The 17049-nt window shown below is 42.2% G+C and overlaps 1 protein-coding gene across 6 annotated transcripts in view; it reads left to right on the top strand.

The window, feature by feature from the left end:
- Positions 1-17049, top strand: part of MAP3K4 (mitogen-activated protein kinase kinase kinase 4) — a 71175-nt gene that overhangs the window by 16553 nt on the left and 37573 nt on the right. For 5 of the 6 annotated variants that reach the window (XM_028723836.2, XM_028723835.2, XM_028723833.2 and 2 more), the window contains exon 1: positions 625-857. The exons of the other annotated variant lie outside the window; for it this stretch is intronic. In XM_028723836.2, coding sequence (XP_028579669.2) covers positions 772-857 — 86 coding nt within the window. In that variant the 5' untranslated portion in view covers positions 625-771. Of the gene's footprint in view, positions 1-624; positions 858-17049 lie in introns of those variants that run through there. 6 annotated transcript variants of the gene reach the window in all.

Raw genomic sequence — 17049 nt, 5'->3', positions numbered from 1 at the left:
CGCGAGGGAAGAGCAAGAGAACCCAGTTAGTAGCCTGTGCCAATACAGATCAGCGCCACAGGTGTGTCCCGTCCCGTCCCCTCACCCGCCCCCCGCCCGGTTACTGGTAATCTCACTTTTAGCGCTAAATTGCCCTGCTTTTATCAGTGAGATAACGCGGAGAGCTTTCTCTCCGGCGGGAGGGATGCGGCCAAGCGCACGAGGCGCTGATGCTGTAACAACCATCATTTTGCAAAGATTACGCACGGCGAGGTTGAATCATTGGACCTGCGAGGGAGGCAGGATCCCGGGCGGAACGAAGTCGCCTTCCTCCCACCGCGGATACCCGGCTCGGCCTGCCTCCGTCTTCCCTGCCGCTCCCTTCACCCCTGCCCGGCGGCCTCCCCTTTTCTCTCCCGGAGCTGCGCTGCTCTCTTCTGCCTCGGCGGCGGGTGGGACGTTCTGCCCGCCTCCTCCTCCTTCCGGGTGGCGGCGCCCGGCTCCATTCCATTCTCTGACCACAGGAGCGAACGAGAGCGCCTGTGGCGGGCTTTGTCCCTAGACGCTCTCCGTACTACCGAGGCTCCCGGCTTCGCTCCTCTCGGAGCCTCTTTCCAAGATGGCGGCCGCACGGCTGGCTCTGCGCGGCCGAGTCTCCCTGCAGCCGGGTCGCCAGTGACGCCCTCCTGCTGCCTCCGCCGGTGCAGCCGACCCGGCTCCGCGCCCCTCTTCTCTCGCCTGCAGAAGGGCTCCCGCCGCCGCCGCCGCAGCTATGCCAGCCTCGGTGCACGCATGAGAGAGGCTGCCTCCGCCGCCGCCGCCATCGCCGCCCGAGCCATGGAGGAGCCGGAGCCGGAGTGCAGCGAGGCTGCCAAAAAGTAACGCATTGGTGGGGACCGGGGGTGAGAGGGAATAGTTTCGTTCGCTTCTCCTCTTTCTCCCTGCCGTTTAAATTGCAGCAGCCACAAGGTCGCCTCTTTGCACAGCAGGAGACTCTTGCATCCCCTTCACAATAGGCTCCGGTCTGCAAGCTTCCGCTTGCCCGGCTGTTCCTGCAAGGGAGCTTTTCTTTGGATGCTGCTTTGGCTGGGAAAGAGGTGGGAGTGGATGCTCAGCTTCGCCGGTGACCTGCTACGTTGATTTTAGTAGGATTGCCTCTGGGGTAAAGCTGGGTTCTGCAGTTTTACAGTCTCGGGGACACCCCACTCCTGGGTAAGGGAATTAATGGTTAAAACAAACCGAGGGACAAAACTAGGAGTTGAAAGTTGTGTGTGCTTATTTGGACTTCAGTTGATTTTGATGCAAGGGAGCATCTTGAAAAAGTGTTGTGTTCTGGATTTGGGAACCATTATTAAAATGTGTAGATCGATCCAGATGCAAGGTGCCCTGTATTATTATTTTTCTAGCCCAAGAAGATCCTTTTGAACCCCTTTTCCCATGGTGTAAATGAAAAACAAAAGTGTACATGTAGCAGCCTAATCTTAGCTATGCTTACCCGGGAGTAATCCCACTGGGCTAAGTGGGGCATGTTCTGAAGTAAAGGTGCACAGGATTGCAGTGAAAATTATTCAAAGTGAAACTAGTGCAGCCTCTGCTGTTTTCAGCCTTTTTTCAGGAGAAAGTTGAGAAGGCAATAATTTTCTGATGGTTGCTTTATCTGTTGATGCAATAGTGGAGACAGCACCAGTATGTCTGAGCCTCATTTTTAAAAACTTTACTTTAACTATGTGATCATTACAGTACAGATTGCGTGAAGGCTGCTTAGTTGAATTCTACAGTTCCAAAGTGCCTCTGAGAAGAGGTAGATTAACTAACAGTGCAGTCCTAAGCATTTCTGCTCACACTGTAAATTCAGTGGTGCTTGCTCTCATGTTAGTGGGGTTAGGATAGCATTTTAAATTGGGGTTGTGGAAAAGGGGACAAATATTCTCTTCAAATTAGTTTGTATAGTAATTCAGTTCATTGGTTCCTTTTCTGTTATTTGATCAGAGTGTTAAAAAAAAGACAAAGATCTTGTGGGCTTTCACATAAATGCTGAGATGCTATGATGCTATCTTTTTCTGCTCTTGTCAATGATTCATCAAACTCTGTGCAAAAGTTGTAAACATACAGACTCAAGTTCCTTCCTGCTTTCTGAATATGCCCACATTCATATTTCCTTACATCCACGTAATTAACTAATACTGTTGGCCAGACAATGTGAGATTACATGTAATTGTCCCATTCCTCATACTATTTGTTCATAAGTTAGTTTAATGAAAATTCCACTGAACACTACGATAATAGAATAAATTTTGTATATAGTCAGAGCACTGTAGTGTATTTTCAAGTCTGAATAACCTATTGCTAATTTCAAATGGGTGAAGGAAAATGCAAAAAGCAATACTCTATTCTGCCTGCCTTGAACAGTGAGACCTGAATAAAAATTGGAAGAGAGTTCTACCTTTCAGTTTTAAAGGCCAGCTTGGCACCTACCTCTGTTTTGAAATGCAGCGTGTGGTGGGGGGAGGCTAGATTGTAATGCAGCTTCCAAGGTGAGGCTTCTCAGTCATTGTGCTTGACTAGTTTATTCCACAGGAAATACCGTAAGTCTACCTTCAGGGACTCAGGACATAGTATGTTTTTATATTGTGTTAACCTGTAAACAACCATATGAGATAGATAAAGGTGAAAGATAGTGATTTGCTCTAGGCCACCCAGTGAACTTTACTGGCTGAATAAGGAAATGAACCTATATCTGCAACATCCAACCCTAGGATTAATTCTGCCTTCTGAAATTTAAAAGAGGGATGTGACACTGGCAGCATAACTCTATATACATGGACAATCAAGCTACAGTAGCACTGGGACATGTGGGGGTGATTGTTTGAAATATCTATTATTTTTCATGTGCTGAGTCGGCATGTAATTGCAAACTTCACATGATCACTGCATTTGCATCTCAGGGCTGGAAACCATACTTGTGTTAGTAGGAATTGACCTTTAGAGATGGGAATGAAAATAACTTCATGGATCTGATGTCTTCAGGTTTCCAGCTGACTGTCAAGCTACTGCATAACTCATAGTAATTCCCAAGCAATTAGTTCTCTTGCTTAGATAGCATCCTGTTGATTCATTTTACTTCTCACCAGCAGGCATTCAGGAAATGCCTCCTTTGAAAAATCCAGCGGTGTATAGTCAGTGCAAAATGGATCATAAATGAAGTAGCTCAATTTTAGCAACTGGAGGGAAAAGCTTGGAGGGTGCACATTTACTAGATCCATCTTGTAATGATGATGAAAGTCACCTTTGTCAAGTGTTGAAAAGGAAGTTTTAATTGCAATCATGACAGTGATGGTGAAGATTCTGGTGCTGATTGGCTGAGCTGGTGTGAACATTCCAACTGCTTAGGGAATAATTGTGTTAAGAGTATTTGCAGCTCTGCTTCTGTGAAGGAAGGGGAAATTGTCACGATTTTTGGAATTAAAACTTCACACAAGCACTAGGGGACTATACTGTTTTTGTGATGATAACTGAGGAGTGAGTAGGGGGGGTCTCGGGATGAAAGGAAGAAAATATGTGGATGGGACAGAGGCAAAGTAACTGAAGGAAGTGACAGAGAAGGCACAAGGGACTGAAAAATAAGCATCTGAGGAAAAGTTGTAGGTGAAGGAGAATTAATCATTTTTGGGGTTGGGAGAGGAGTACAAAGAAGACATTCAGACAAGGAGGGGTTCTGGGAAGCTGTATGCTAGTAAAAAGAGAAAGGAGACAAGTTCTAGGGAATCTGGCCCAGAAAAAAACATTAGCTAAAGAAAATGAGCTGGGGGGAGACAAAAGGATAAGTGTGGCTACTGTAGCATTGCTATCTGGCAATCCTAAGGGGTCAAGAGTAAGCCCCAAAAGCTGGAAATAGGAGACAGTTTTTGCATGCTTATATAAACTAAGCAGCATAGCCCATGGATGCAGGCTTTTAGGGAGCCTTTGATGTTGGACAGCAGCTAGTGTGAATGCCTTGTGACATCTTTGGGTGAAAGTGTCTTGTTCTTAGAGATTTCCAGGGAGGTAGCCATGTTAGTCTGTTGCAGCAGAAACAGGAGAGACTTATGGCCATGTAAAGACTAGCAGATTTATTATGGCAAAAGCTTTCATCAGCCAGTTCATCAGATTTATTTATTTTTATTTAGCAGATTTGCAGTTCACTTTTCAAGACCATTCTTTATAAAGCAGCTTGCAAAATACACACAGAATATAATTCAAAACCATTTAAAGCATATCAGCTGACAGAACAGAAGTGAACTGACTTCATGAAAGCTTTTACCATTTAAGATGCTGCAAGATTCTCTGTTTTTGTTCTTAGAAGGACTTTGGATTTGTGTGTTCATTTTCAGGTTTTCCTGTGCTAATCAGCATGTTGCATTGCCATAGTATTATAAAAGCTAAACTATTGACCAGCATAACAGGTAATTTAATATGTGGTCCATAGTTCTGAGGCCTTTGAATCGTAATAACAGGCTTGCATTTGAAAGTGTGGCAACAAACCCTATGTCTGCATGAACGTGCAGCACAATTTCTTATAAATGCAGATGACTCTCAGAATGTAAAGTTCTAGATGGTGGTAAGGCAATGGTCCTGCAGCTTGTTTCCAACAGTAACAAGCCAGCTGCTTCCAGAAAGCCCACTGGCAGGGTGTGAAGGCAATATCACCCTCTCATCCCGATACTATCTAACATACTATCTGAACATGGATGTTGCACTTAATTATCACAGCTAATAGCCATTGATAGGCCTAAGTTAATGGCATCATATGTTATGGCCATGAATTCCATAAGTTAATTATGTGGTGTTGTGTAAAGAAGCACTTTCTTTTGTCTAACCTGAAACTACTGATAATTTTCATTGGGTGATCCCAGGTTCTAGCATTTCGTGTAACAGAACCATGAAAAGCTTGCATAGCAAAGCTTACATTTGTGGCTGCCCCCCTCCATTAGCAGAGCTGGCTGGCATAAGAGATCAAGGTGCTGTTGCCTAGCAGAAAGTAGAATCAGCCTAATAGTCGGTGGATGCTTTTGCAAATAATATGTATAATCCTGAGATGTTTCTTTTATAGTTCCTGGGTGGTTTAATTCCTGAGTCCAATAAATCAAGTGAAACTCATAATTGTTGTGTGTCTAAAATTAAGTCCATGTACAGGCACACATATAATAGAAGTATCTTCTGTACATAACACATAATCCATATTGTTTACCAGGTTACTTATTGTTGATTGGTGTGTGCGATGTTGGCACAAGCAGAGGGGTAGAACGGTGTGTTTGCATTATCTTTACAAGTTAAATGGTTGATTAACAAAAATGGAGGGTGCTTTGTTTGGGTGTACAGTCGTACCTCGGGTTACAGCCGCTTCAGGTTGCGTGTTTTTTTGGGTTGCAGACCGCCAAAACCCGGAAGTACCGGAACGGGTTACTTCCAGGTTGCGGAGGTCGCGCATGCGCAGAAGCGGCAAATTGCAACCCGTGCAGATGCAAGTTGCGAACGCTGCGGGTTACGAACGTGCATCCTGCACGGATCATGTTCGCAACCCGAGCGTCCACTGTACAGTGTTCTGCAACATGGATGAAGTGGACCCATGAATTTCCTGTTTAAAATTCCTTCTAGTAATGTGGATCTTGTTTATTCATAATCTGCCTAATTTGGACATGACTGCTGGTGTGGTCATAATTGATTTTCAGCAAATGAAAGCAAATCCTTAAATTCGTTTTTAGGTTTTTTTAGTTCATATTAAGGGGGGTTTCTCAAAACAGTTGAGGTTGTAATCTATTCTGTAGCTGCACACTGTGATTCATTTGCATGTCTGCTGTAAATATGGATTTGTCATCATTTTAAGTATGCAAGTTAAAAACATTTTGGGCCTGCCTGCATGTGTGTAGGCCTTGACCATGCATTGATACATCATCTAGGACTGGTATGAGGGCCAGACTGCAATGGCGACTTTACCCGGCAGTATATTGTGAGTGAAACCGCTGCCGCTCCTGAGTCCCTCTGCCTCCAGCACCCAGTGCACCAAGGAAGAAACAAGTTGCAGCCAGATACTGGTGGTAGAGGGACTCAGGAGCGGCAGCAGTTCCACTCACAATATACTGCCAGGTGAAACCGCCATCTTGCTCTGTCTCTCATACTGCTGAAGGAGGAAGAAGCTATATCAGCCAGAACCAATGTAGCTTGTTCCTCCCTCGGCTGCCTGTGCAGGCCAGCGGATCCTTTAAACCTCTCCATTGAGGGGCACGCAACTGTCCACCCCTTAACATAGAAGTCTAACTGAGTCCCCACCCTATCTCTGTTAATAAAGATGAGGGACATTTAATTCAGTTTGCACTAGACTATTGGAAAACACATTACTAATTTATTTTCCAGATTTACACCAGACTAGCCTCTTTCTTGACCACCCAAAAATATACTTGTGTGCTTTGTGAGTGGTGAAACATTTTATAGCATGTGCATTCCAGCACCAGAAGTTTTCAGAATTGTATCCATATTGTTATGTGGGTGTAATTCTGAAGTGCTGATGTGAAAGTGTTTGCTGTATAATTTACGAAACAGGTTTTAGTGCTGGATAAATGTGTTTATAGGGCTAGAGAGAAAGAACAAAGCTGATTATGTAAATAAGATACCAGTTTGGGAATTTAATAACTTGTCAGACTGAAAAGTTGTTGTTGATGCATACAGTTATATACATCGAGTTATTCCAACTCTACAATTCTGTGATTCTGTGTCCCATGTCAAAAGTTGGCAGATGCTATGCTGAGACATTTGGTTATGAGCTTTTTATTTTCAATGTTTAACCCCTTTCATTTCAATGCTGACATCTGTTCTAACTCTGAAGGTTTTATTAGGGGCACTAGGTTACATTGGTGGGGAGCCAGTTTTGAGCTAGTATTAGTAGCTAATCCAAAAATTCTAGCGCTTGAAACAGTCTAGGCAAACCCACCGAAGGAAACCCCCTTCAACCCTTTTCTGCTTCAGAAGCTGGTCGGTTTGGCTCTGCTGCTTGATGGTCAAACCGTTTCCAGGATGTTCCCAGGCCACTTCTGCAACTTCAAGGTTTGCAGTCTTCTCCTATCATACTCACCAGAGGATGGTGCCACATAGCAATGGTGAGTGTACTGAGCAAAAATGAGGATGCTACTACCTTTGAGCCTACACATGTGCTGATGCCATCCTCCAGCTTCTTCCACCATCACAAATATGACAGGCTGTGACCACAGAAACTTTCCAAGGAAAAGCATGTTATTAGTGATGTAGAATACCATGATGATGATGATGAAGAAGAAGAAGAAGAAGAAGAAGAAGAAGAAGAGTTTGGATTTGATATCCCGCCTTTCACTCCCTTTAAGGAGTCTCAAAGCGGCTAACATTCTCCTTTCCCTTCCTCCCCCACAACAAACACTCTGTGAGGTGAGTGGCGCTGAGAGACTTCAAAGAAGTGTGACTGGCCCAAGGTCACCCAGCAGCTGCATGTGGAGGAGTGGAGACGCGAACCCGGTTCTGGATTACGAGTCTACCGCTCTTAACCACTAATTTATACGAGTGCTTACATAACTGATTTCCCCAGTCAACTGATAGTATAGTGATGGTACTGATCTTTCTTTAAAATTGTGCATTTGATGCCTATGATACTTCAGTTTCACCATACTCAATACTGTATAAGCATTTTAGTAAGGTATTATATTTTTATATTCTGATTTTTCAGTTGCCTAGAAGATTGTTTTTCAATATCCAGTTACTTGGGAAAGAAGGTCTTTATGCAATCTGCGTTGGTCTTTCTTATGGCATTTGAACTGGAAAACAGGAAATCAGCTTAACTTGCACCTGGCCCCCTTTATCCATCTTTCCTTCTGTAGCAGGCACCCTGTGGAGAATGGCAAAGCTGCAAATGGAGCAGATTAGAGTTGTAATGTGGCTTCTGCACTACCAGTGCTGGCTGAATTTCCAAGTGCCCAGAGGTTCCTATTCTCTTTGTTATAAGGCATTGAATAGCCAGACTCTAATCTGTTGAGGAACTGTTCTGAAAATTTCACTTTTGTAATTAATTTGAAATTACCATACTTCTCATGTTTATTAATTTGGAACATTCATGATTTTATAGTGCATGGTCTCTGAAAATGATTCAGGTGATCTGCTGTTGCAGCAGTCATAGCAAAAAGAATTAGTTTGAACTGCGTGGCTTAATTAGTGCTTTCAAGGCTGCCTGTATTGTTAAGCAACCCAGTAGTATTGGCCTTTGTGGAATGTAGACTATGCTGTGGTGGCAAAACAACATCTCTATGTTAAAGGAAAATGTTTGGGTGCATGTCAATAGAATTTCATCCTTAGCAGCACAATTGTTATTAGCTTTAAGTATAATTGAGGGCATATCTACATATTGCTCTATTGAATTGCATAGAACTTAAAAAATATATGTTTCTGATTTTTGGTGAGATAATGAATTGGATTCTGGGTAAGTCAGTTGCACTTAGGACCCATTGAAATAACCATGGAAAGTTTGTAATGATAGACTACATTCATATATGCACTTACCTGGAATCAAATTTCATTGAACTGTGTGGAAATTACTTTTGAGTAGACATGCATTGAATTTTACTGTTTGTGAAGACTCATTGGGAACTAAGTTCAACTGACTGACTTCAGATCCAAGTTCCAAGCCAGTGTATCTTAAACTGAAATAGTTCAATAAATTGTGAATAAACATTGGTGTTTTCTGTTCAGAAATTGTGCAGGCTGACTTCCTAGAGGAAGTCATTGTAAATGTAGATAAGCATCACTGGTAAGTGTTTGGTAAGAAATGCAGTCTTCTAAGCTAAAGGAAGAAGAATGAATTATAGAAAGTGCAAGGATTTATTTATTTATTCTTTCATTTTAGATATTTATAGGCTACACATAACAAAAGTTCTCAGGATATTATAGCCTGGCTTAGTACTCTCTCACAATACTTTTTGTTTTTGTTTTTTTAGGCAGAGTAAAGGCATCAGGCAGCAATGGCACCACTAGGTGGGTATGCCTTTGCTTGAAATAAACCTGCGTAAAAGAACTCAGAAATTAGCACAACACAAAGGATGGTTGCTAATTTTCTATGATTGATAAATTTTCAGTTTTCATGTGGGAAAATAACGTATTTTTTGCTAATCAGAAAAGGTGTTGTAAAGTGACTGACTTGGTTAAGACTTAAAGCAAAAAGATGTGAGCAGAGGAGGGGTAACCAAGATGATGAAGCAATGGTCTGGAAACCAAGCCTTATGAGGAATGGTTGAGAGAGCTTGGCATGTTTAGCCTGGAAAAGAGGAGACTGAGGGGAGATAAGAGCCATTTTCAGGTATCTAAAGAGCTGTCACATGAATGATGGAGCAAGCTTGTTTTTCTCCTGCTCTGGATTATAGGACCCAAACCAATAGCTTCGAGTTACAAGAAAGGAGATTTTGACTAAACATACAGAAAAACTTTCTGACAGTAAGAGCTGTTTGACAGTGGAACAGACTCCCTTGGGAGGTTGTGGGCTGTCCTTCCTTGGAGGCTTTTAAGCAGAGGTTGGACAGCCATTTGTCATGGATTCTTCAGTTGAGTTTCCTGCGTTGGACTAGGAGTTGGATTAGGTGACGCTCAGGGTGTCTTCCAACCCTACAATTATATGATTCAAACCACAGTACATCTTAACTCAGAAATGGCAACCACAGTTCAGATATCGTTTCCAATTCTGTAAGTAGGCAATCATTGGATTGTGCAAACTAGTGTTGTTGTTCAGGTGTAATAGCAAATGTGAAACTGGGAAGATAAGGAGGGCACAGGGAAATTGGGGAGTTTAACAGCACTCATTCATGTATTGACAAGACATTATTTGGTGTTGCATCTGAACTGAGTCACTTTGTAAGCCCTTTGCCATATGAACAAAGAAATGTCAATTGCCTCTAGTTAGAGGGCCTGTATTTTCAAACTATTAGTACTGAGAAAATAGATGCATTTTATTCTGTTGTAATTATTTATCAGTGCTAAAACTGAGCTATCCACCCAGTCTTCATGCAAAATATAAAACTATTCAGATTTCAGCTAAATGGAGTATCTTGTAGGTCTGGAACAGTGAACAGAAATACTCTACACTTCAATATTTTATTGCAGGTCCCACTCGTTAATACAGGTGTACCTCGGCTCCTGAATGCCTTGGGAGTCAGAATGTTCTGGCTCCCAAACGATTGAAAACCGGAAGTGAGTTTTCTGGTTTTCGAATGTTCCTTTGGAAGCTGAATGTCCGACAGGGCTTCCGCGGCTTCCGTTTGGCTGCAGGAGTTTCAATCAGAAGCTGTGCTTTGGTTTTCGAATGTTTTGGAAGTCGAAAGGGCTTCTGGAACGGATTCTGTTCGACCTCTGAGGCACAACTGTACAATACTTTTAGAGTCTAAGCTAAAGGAGGCAGTGTGAATGGAATAAAAAAATTGTGATATAGGTAATTCCGTAAGTGCATAGGGAGTCTGGATTTGAGAAGCTAATATGTCATGAACAATCTGCATAGTGATTAGTTTACAGTTTTGGAATGTTTGTAGAAAGTTGGGGGAAAATACAAAAATATTATGAAAAAGAAAAGTATTGTTCCTGTGTAGAACTATTTCCCTACCTTATATAGAATGTGGGTCATTGTTGGATGGGCAATAAAAGTTCAGAATATCTAAATTTGGGGAAACATGGGTATGCTACAGAGGGGCACAAATACCAAATCACCACTGTCAGCTTTTAGGCAATGTCATCAAGAGGCTTAGGAGGTAAAAGTGCTTAGATGCAGCCATTAGTTCTGCTACTGCTCTTGCCATTAACGGTTAATGCCATTAACATTAGGAGAGCCAGTGTGGTGTAGTGGTTAAGAGCGGTAGTCTCGTAATCTGGGGAACCAAAGAAGCAGAGCACCCCGCACGCCGGACAGACATCCGCAGCGTGGGGAGCCCTGCAGGAGTTCCTCGCAGGGCTCCCCACGCTGCGGATAGCAGCCTGCCACCCGGCAGGCGGGGCGCCCTGAAGCAAAGCGCCCCTCGTGCCGGGCAGACATCGGCCAGCCCCACAAGCTCGGGGGACAGCAGGGAGGCGCAGCGCTGCCATCCCGCTGTTCCTCGACCTGGTTCGGTTTCCCCGACCTGCTTTTGGGGGGGATATAAAGGGAATTTTTTTTCCTTTATTCCCCCCCCCCCCAAAAAAAAACTAGGTGCGTCCTATGAGATGGAGCGTCCTATGGGACGAAAAATACGGTAAATCTTTTGTATGTCGTACTAAAGTTTGATACTCGAATATGGAGAAACAAATATATTTTTCAGTTTCTGATCTTGCCAGTTACAGAGAACCAAGAGTTCTGATTACATTCTTCGGTTGTGAGAACATGAAGAGCTGCCAGAAATGCTAAAGGGTTTTATTTGACTATCTGGTGATCTCAGAACCACAGAAGGCTGCTAAGTACTTAAGTATTTTACAAATTCTGTTCATGTCACAAACTAGAGCAAATTTCTTTTTCCTCCAACTCCCTGCCCCCCCGGGAGAAAGTATATATTTTTACTGGCTTTACTTCTGCTGCAGGTCATTAATGACTACTGTACTCCCAGTATATCTAATATCCTTTTTCCATCTGTCAGTTTTAAGGGTTTCAAAACATGGTGCTGCTTTACTTAGGCAGTATCCTCCCCTTTATAAGCAAGGCAGGTGCTGACATAGGCATCATTTTGGTTTTCTCTGCTTACCTAGGCATTTTAAGTGTCCTAGCTTATTATTTTAGCAGCCTCTGCTTGTTTTGATGACTTGATTCTATATGTTTTTATATTGGTTGGTTTGTGTTGTACGTACCTGGCCTTGATGGTGCAATATAAATGCTTAAAATAAGTAGTTCCATGTGACCAACAATTTCACATGTTAGTTCTTTAATCTTGAATAGCTACTGTCTAGATATGGTGATATAATACTTAATTTGTTGATGAGCCCTAGAGCTTCACATCTGTTTGACTGATAACATCTGCTCAATCATGGGTATCTTTCCTATTCCTTTGCAGTGAAGTGGGATGCAAATAATTATTTCATTTTCTCTGCAATTTTTCTGTCATTCTTGAATTGCATTTATCATCTTACAGTCCAGTTGCTTACTGAAAGCTCTTGTTTCTGACATATTTAAACAAGTGTTGTTGAGTTGGTTGTAACGTTTAAGCAATAATTTCCTCAGAATATCTCCCATTTGAGCATCCAACACTTGTTGAGTTGGTTGTAATGTTTAAGCAATAGTTTCCTCAAAATATCTCCCATTTGGGCATTCACATCTCCATCACTGACTCTGCTCATCCTATAAATGATTCTTTAAAGAAGGCTATGGGAGAGGAAGAGACTAGCTACATGGTGCTATACATAGGAACTATTTTCAAGTTTTCACAGTTGTTATGCTTAAGAATCAGAATTATGCAATAGTAGAGAGTCAGTCTTACCTTTTTGGTCCTTAACTTTGGTAATCACCTGATTCCTTTTTTTTTTGACCTGCTATGGGGAACAGCCAGAATCTGAAATGAAATAAATTTGCTAACTCTCATTTTGTACTCTAGTTCCTTTAGAACTGTCACCTTTATTTTCTAAGTTGTAAATATATTTCACACAAATAAACATTCTTATCTCTTCTGAGTTGACTTCATCGTGACAGAGGAGAGGATTATTCTTCCTTCATTAGCCTGACAGATGGTGACATTACAAGTCAGTTAATTTTTTCTCAGACATAAAATAAGCACTTGCTCTTTTATCCAATTCTCTTGGCTTAGACTGAGTGATATTTTAAATGTCAGCAGTGGTATTTTGCAGAGATTATCAATTACGTGCTGGTGATATTACAATAACTTATTAAGATTTTCGTACTAAATTAATTACCTCATAAAATCTAATAAACCGTTAATGCTGATCTAAATACTCTCCAAACATTTCAGCTCTGGCTTTTCTTGGTCTAGAATACTCTTTTTAATTGGAAACATTACAGAGTAAGGTTAGCTTTACCAAAGATAACTAGGAGCAGACTGAATGGAGTGACAGATGAACCACTGTATCTGTAGTAATAATGATAATAATAATTTATTATTTATACTCTGCCCATCTGGTTGGGTTTCCCCAGCCACTCTGGCCGACTCCCAACAGAATATTAAAAACACAATAAAACATCAAACACTAAAAACTTCCCTAAACAGGGATGCCTTCAGATGTCTTCTAAAAGTCAGATAGCTGTTTATTTCCTTGACATCTGATGGGAGGGCGTTCCACTGGGCAGGTGCCGCTACCAAGAAAGCCCTCTCCCTGGTTCTCTGTAACTTGGCTTCTCGCAGTGAGGGAACCGCTAGAAGGCCCTCGGAGCTGGACCTCAGTGTCCGGGCAGAACGACAGTGGAGATGCTCCTTCAGGTATACTGGGCCGAGGCTGTTTAGGGCTTTAGAGGTCAGCACCAGCATTTTGAATTGTGCTTGGAAACGTACCAGGAGCCAATGTAGGTCTTTCAGGACCGGTGTTATGTGGTCACCAGTTTAGCTGCTGCATTCTGGATTTGTTGTAGTTTCCAGGTCACCTTCAAAGGTAGCCCCACGTAGTGTAACCCTTCTGCTTGCCCCAACCCGAGTGAAGGGTAATGAGGGCCATGGCCATGAAAAAGATGTTTTTCACTGTGCTAGCTCCATGCCCATCATCATTACATAGACCAACTCAGGATCCAGCAGATCTTGACTGACCTAGCTCTACTCCCCAAAATGCCTCGTTTTTGGGGTTTTCTGCCAAGCTCTGCCTACCCATGCTTTTCGCGGATGCATTGTGGACCTCAGTAGCAGTGGAGGCCTCCTGCCAACAGAACCCAGTGGAGCTCAGTGCAGCCAGGTGGTTGGACATCTCCACCCCCTTCAGCTGAGCAAATTAGGGGTTAAGATTGCCTTACTCCCTTGGTAGGATGCATTGTAGTATAACCCAGAAGGTATTATAAAAGATAACATTTTTTGCATGTATTTCTCCTCGTAAACAAAAGCACAAGTGTAAGGATTTCCCCCCACTTCTTCGAATTATGCCTCTGACATCTAGTTTTCTATCTTTGGGGGAGGGGGAGTTACACCTTTATTTTGTCTTTAAGATGCCATAGATGTCTTTAAGATCTGTAGAGAAAGGCTCAGTTGCCATATTGTCCTTTTTATATAGAATTCATATTTCTTGTCTCTTGGAAAATTCTGCACCTACCCAAAATTTGAACTCAAGTACACCCAGTCTTTTATTTTTCCTTTAGCACTTGCTGCAGCTGTAAATTGAGAAGCTGGCATATTCTTGTAACACTTTGTCTCAGCAGTGGAAGCTTGTTTTAACTTCTGTTATCATAGGATTAGCTCTGATGCTGATGCTGCACAGTTTGGTAACTCTTATATTTTTTGCTTCAGCTGTGGCACCAGCAGCTCTGGGGCTGTAGCTCATGGGTTCTCTCATCTCACAGCCACAACAGGTGCAGCAGGGGAACAGGGCCACTCCATCTAAATATCAGCTTCTGCTGTCCTTGCTGAAATTGCTGCAGCTAATCTGCTAGCCTGCAGTGACAGTAGGAACAGTGTGTTGTCATAGAAATATGTCATTCTTAATGCAGCTATTACTGTAGCTTCCCCATTATCTTGTGTTGATTTTGTTATTGGGGAAACTACTGAAGGTAGCATGAAGTTACAAAAAGGTACATAGATTGTAATTTGCCAGTTACGACAAATAGTGTAAATCCTTTTACTTTTTATTCATAAATACGATTGTTGTTGTTGTTGTTGTTGTTGTTGTTGTTGTTGTTATTACTACTACTACTACTACTATACCCCAGCCATTTGTCCCTGGAGAGAAGTCATTGGGGTGCTTAATTTAGTCTTTTAAATAATAAATAAATGTTAAAAGCTGGGCCAAAAAAGAATTGACGATTAGCTATCTAGAGTTTAAAAAGAAGAAGAACCAGGTATTATAAAATGAACATGAGCACAGTGGTACCTCGGGTTAAGAACTTAATTCGTTCCAGAGGTCCGTTCTTAACCTGAAACTGTTCTTAACCTGAAGCACCACTTTAGCTCATGGGGCCTCCCGCTGCCGCCCTATTTCTGTTCTCATCCTGAAGCAAAGTTCTTAACCCGAGGTACTATTTCTGCGTTAGTGGAGTCTGTAACCTGAAGCGTCTGTAACCCGAGGTACCACTGTATCTTGAATCCTGCTATTGAGAAAGCTATCAGAACACCAAGGTATGAGAGACACAATTAAGCATAATAATAATAATAATAATAATAATAATAATAATAATAATACCATGCAACCAAATTCTTTCCTTTGGGTTAAATACATACTGAGGCTAGGAAGTGACTCAGTTCTAAGCTATTCTCTTGAGAGTGCTAAATCAAATGAAACATGACAAAAGTGAAACTTAATGCAGAATGCGTTTACATGGCAAGTTGACAATAATATGAATTCTGGATAGTGTTCTACCATGAATTTGATTCTCAAATGTGGGCAGTGCTGACTCTGGTAAAAGCATAATCAGTTCAAGTCTATAAACAGGGCTGCAATTTAGCTTGGTTGTTGTGGGTGAGGTTTTAAGTCTGCGGAAGTGAACATGAAAAATATAAGTGATTTCAGGCAAATTGTTAGAGACTGTAGATCGGAACAAGTTGGTTAAGCATGCGGGTTAGCAAACTTCTGTTGCCTCACAGTAAAGTATGATTTATTTTATTTATTTATAGTAATGCTATGCTACCTCATTACCAAAGTTCTCCGGGCTGCATAATTTATATGGGTTAAAATGCAGTAAAAATGCGACTACAACATAAAAGAAACCACAGCACAGATAAAGCAATAAAATTAAAGCACAGACAGGTCTTAAAACTTCAAAAAGCCAAAATCAGTTTTGAAAGGCCAGCTCTCGCTTGAGGGTGGCCTCTGACAATGACCTCAAGGTGTGTGTAGGAACCTGTGAGAGGAAGGGACCTTTCATGTAACCTGGCTGAAAACTGCTGAGGTTTTTTAAGGTCAAAGCCAACACTCTGAGCTGGGTCTGGAAAATGACTGGAATCCAGTGTAGTTACAAAGCAACTGGCATAATTCCAAACATCTAGCCCCAGTTAACAACATTGCAGCCCAGATTTCTAGACTGTTAACATAATAAAGCATCTTTCCATACATTCTTGTGCTCCCTAATCATCACATGCTGCCCTTGTCTGCTTCAAAGTGATTTTTCAAAACAGTAAAACAAGAAACTTTGTGAGCCAGATCTTGAGATGGTATCTGTCTGCCTTATAGCTGGAGTTGTTTGTGTTCACATTTATTTGTGGTTTGGAGAAGTCATGTCTGAAAGCTTTGTCCCAGGATCAAATAGAGCAGTGCTCTTTGTTTTACTGACCTTTGTTTCTTGTTGCATGTAAGTGAAAGAAAGCTATCATTAGCATTTAAGAAAGTTCCTGGAAGGTTTAATGGCGTCGGTGGATTAGTTTGCCATCCCTTTCACAACTAGGTGCATACAAGTTTCGTAAACCAGAAGGCTGATTTTGATGTATATCCTCCCAAAGTTTCTAGTCCTTCTGAAGTATTGCTCCTTGTTTCCTATCTACATCTCAGTGAGATTTCAAAAGTTGTACTTCCTGCTCTAGTACACAAAGAAAGGCAGGAGGGGGCAGCACATAAAAAGCTACCTTATAATGACTCAGAGTGTTGGTCAGTTGAGCTCAGTATTATTTATGCTGATAATGCAGCAGCTCTTTAGTCTCTCAGGTAGACATTTCTTCCAAGCCTGCTTCCATATGTTGCCTTTTCTGGAGATGCAGGGAGCAGGAACTATGACTTCCTGCATGGAAAGTGAGTGTTCTGCCTCTGGGTGGCTGTTCTCCATAGTAGCAGTTCTATCTCATTAGCTCAGTGTTTTTCTGAGCCCTGCTCAGCTAGGCGCTGGGGTGGATTTCATCCTGCGCCTTGCAGAGCCAGGCCGACGATGCAGACAGGCCCTGCACCCACTCTGCAACATCTGAAGACCCTGATCTGCTAGGTGCTGGGGTAAATTGCACCCGCCTT

The sequence above is a fragment of the Podarcis muralis genome, chromosome 3, assembly GCF_964188315.1.
Source record: "Podarcis muralis chromosome 3, rPodMur119.hap1.1, whole genome shotgun sequence".
Taxonomy (NCBI): Eukaryota; Metazoa; Chordata; class Lepidosauria; order Squamata; family Lacertidae; genus Podarcis; species Podarcis muralis.
The sequence above is the reverse complement of the archived record's forward strand: the minus strand, read 5'-3'. Positions and strand labels throughout refer to the sequence as shown.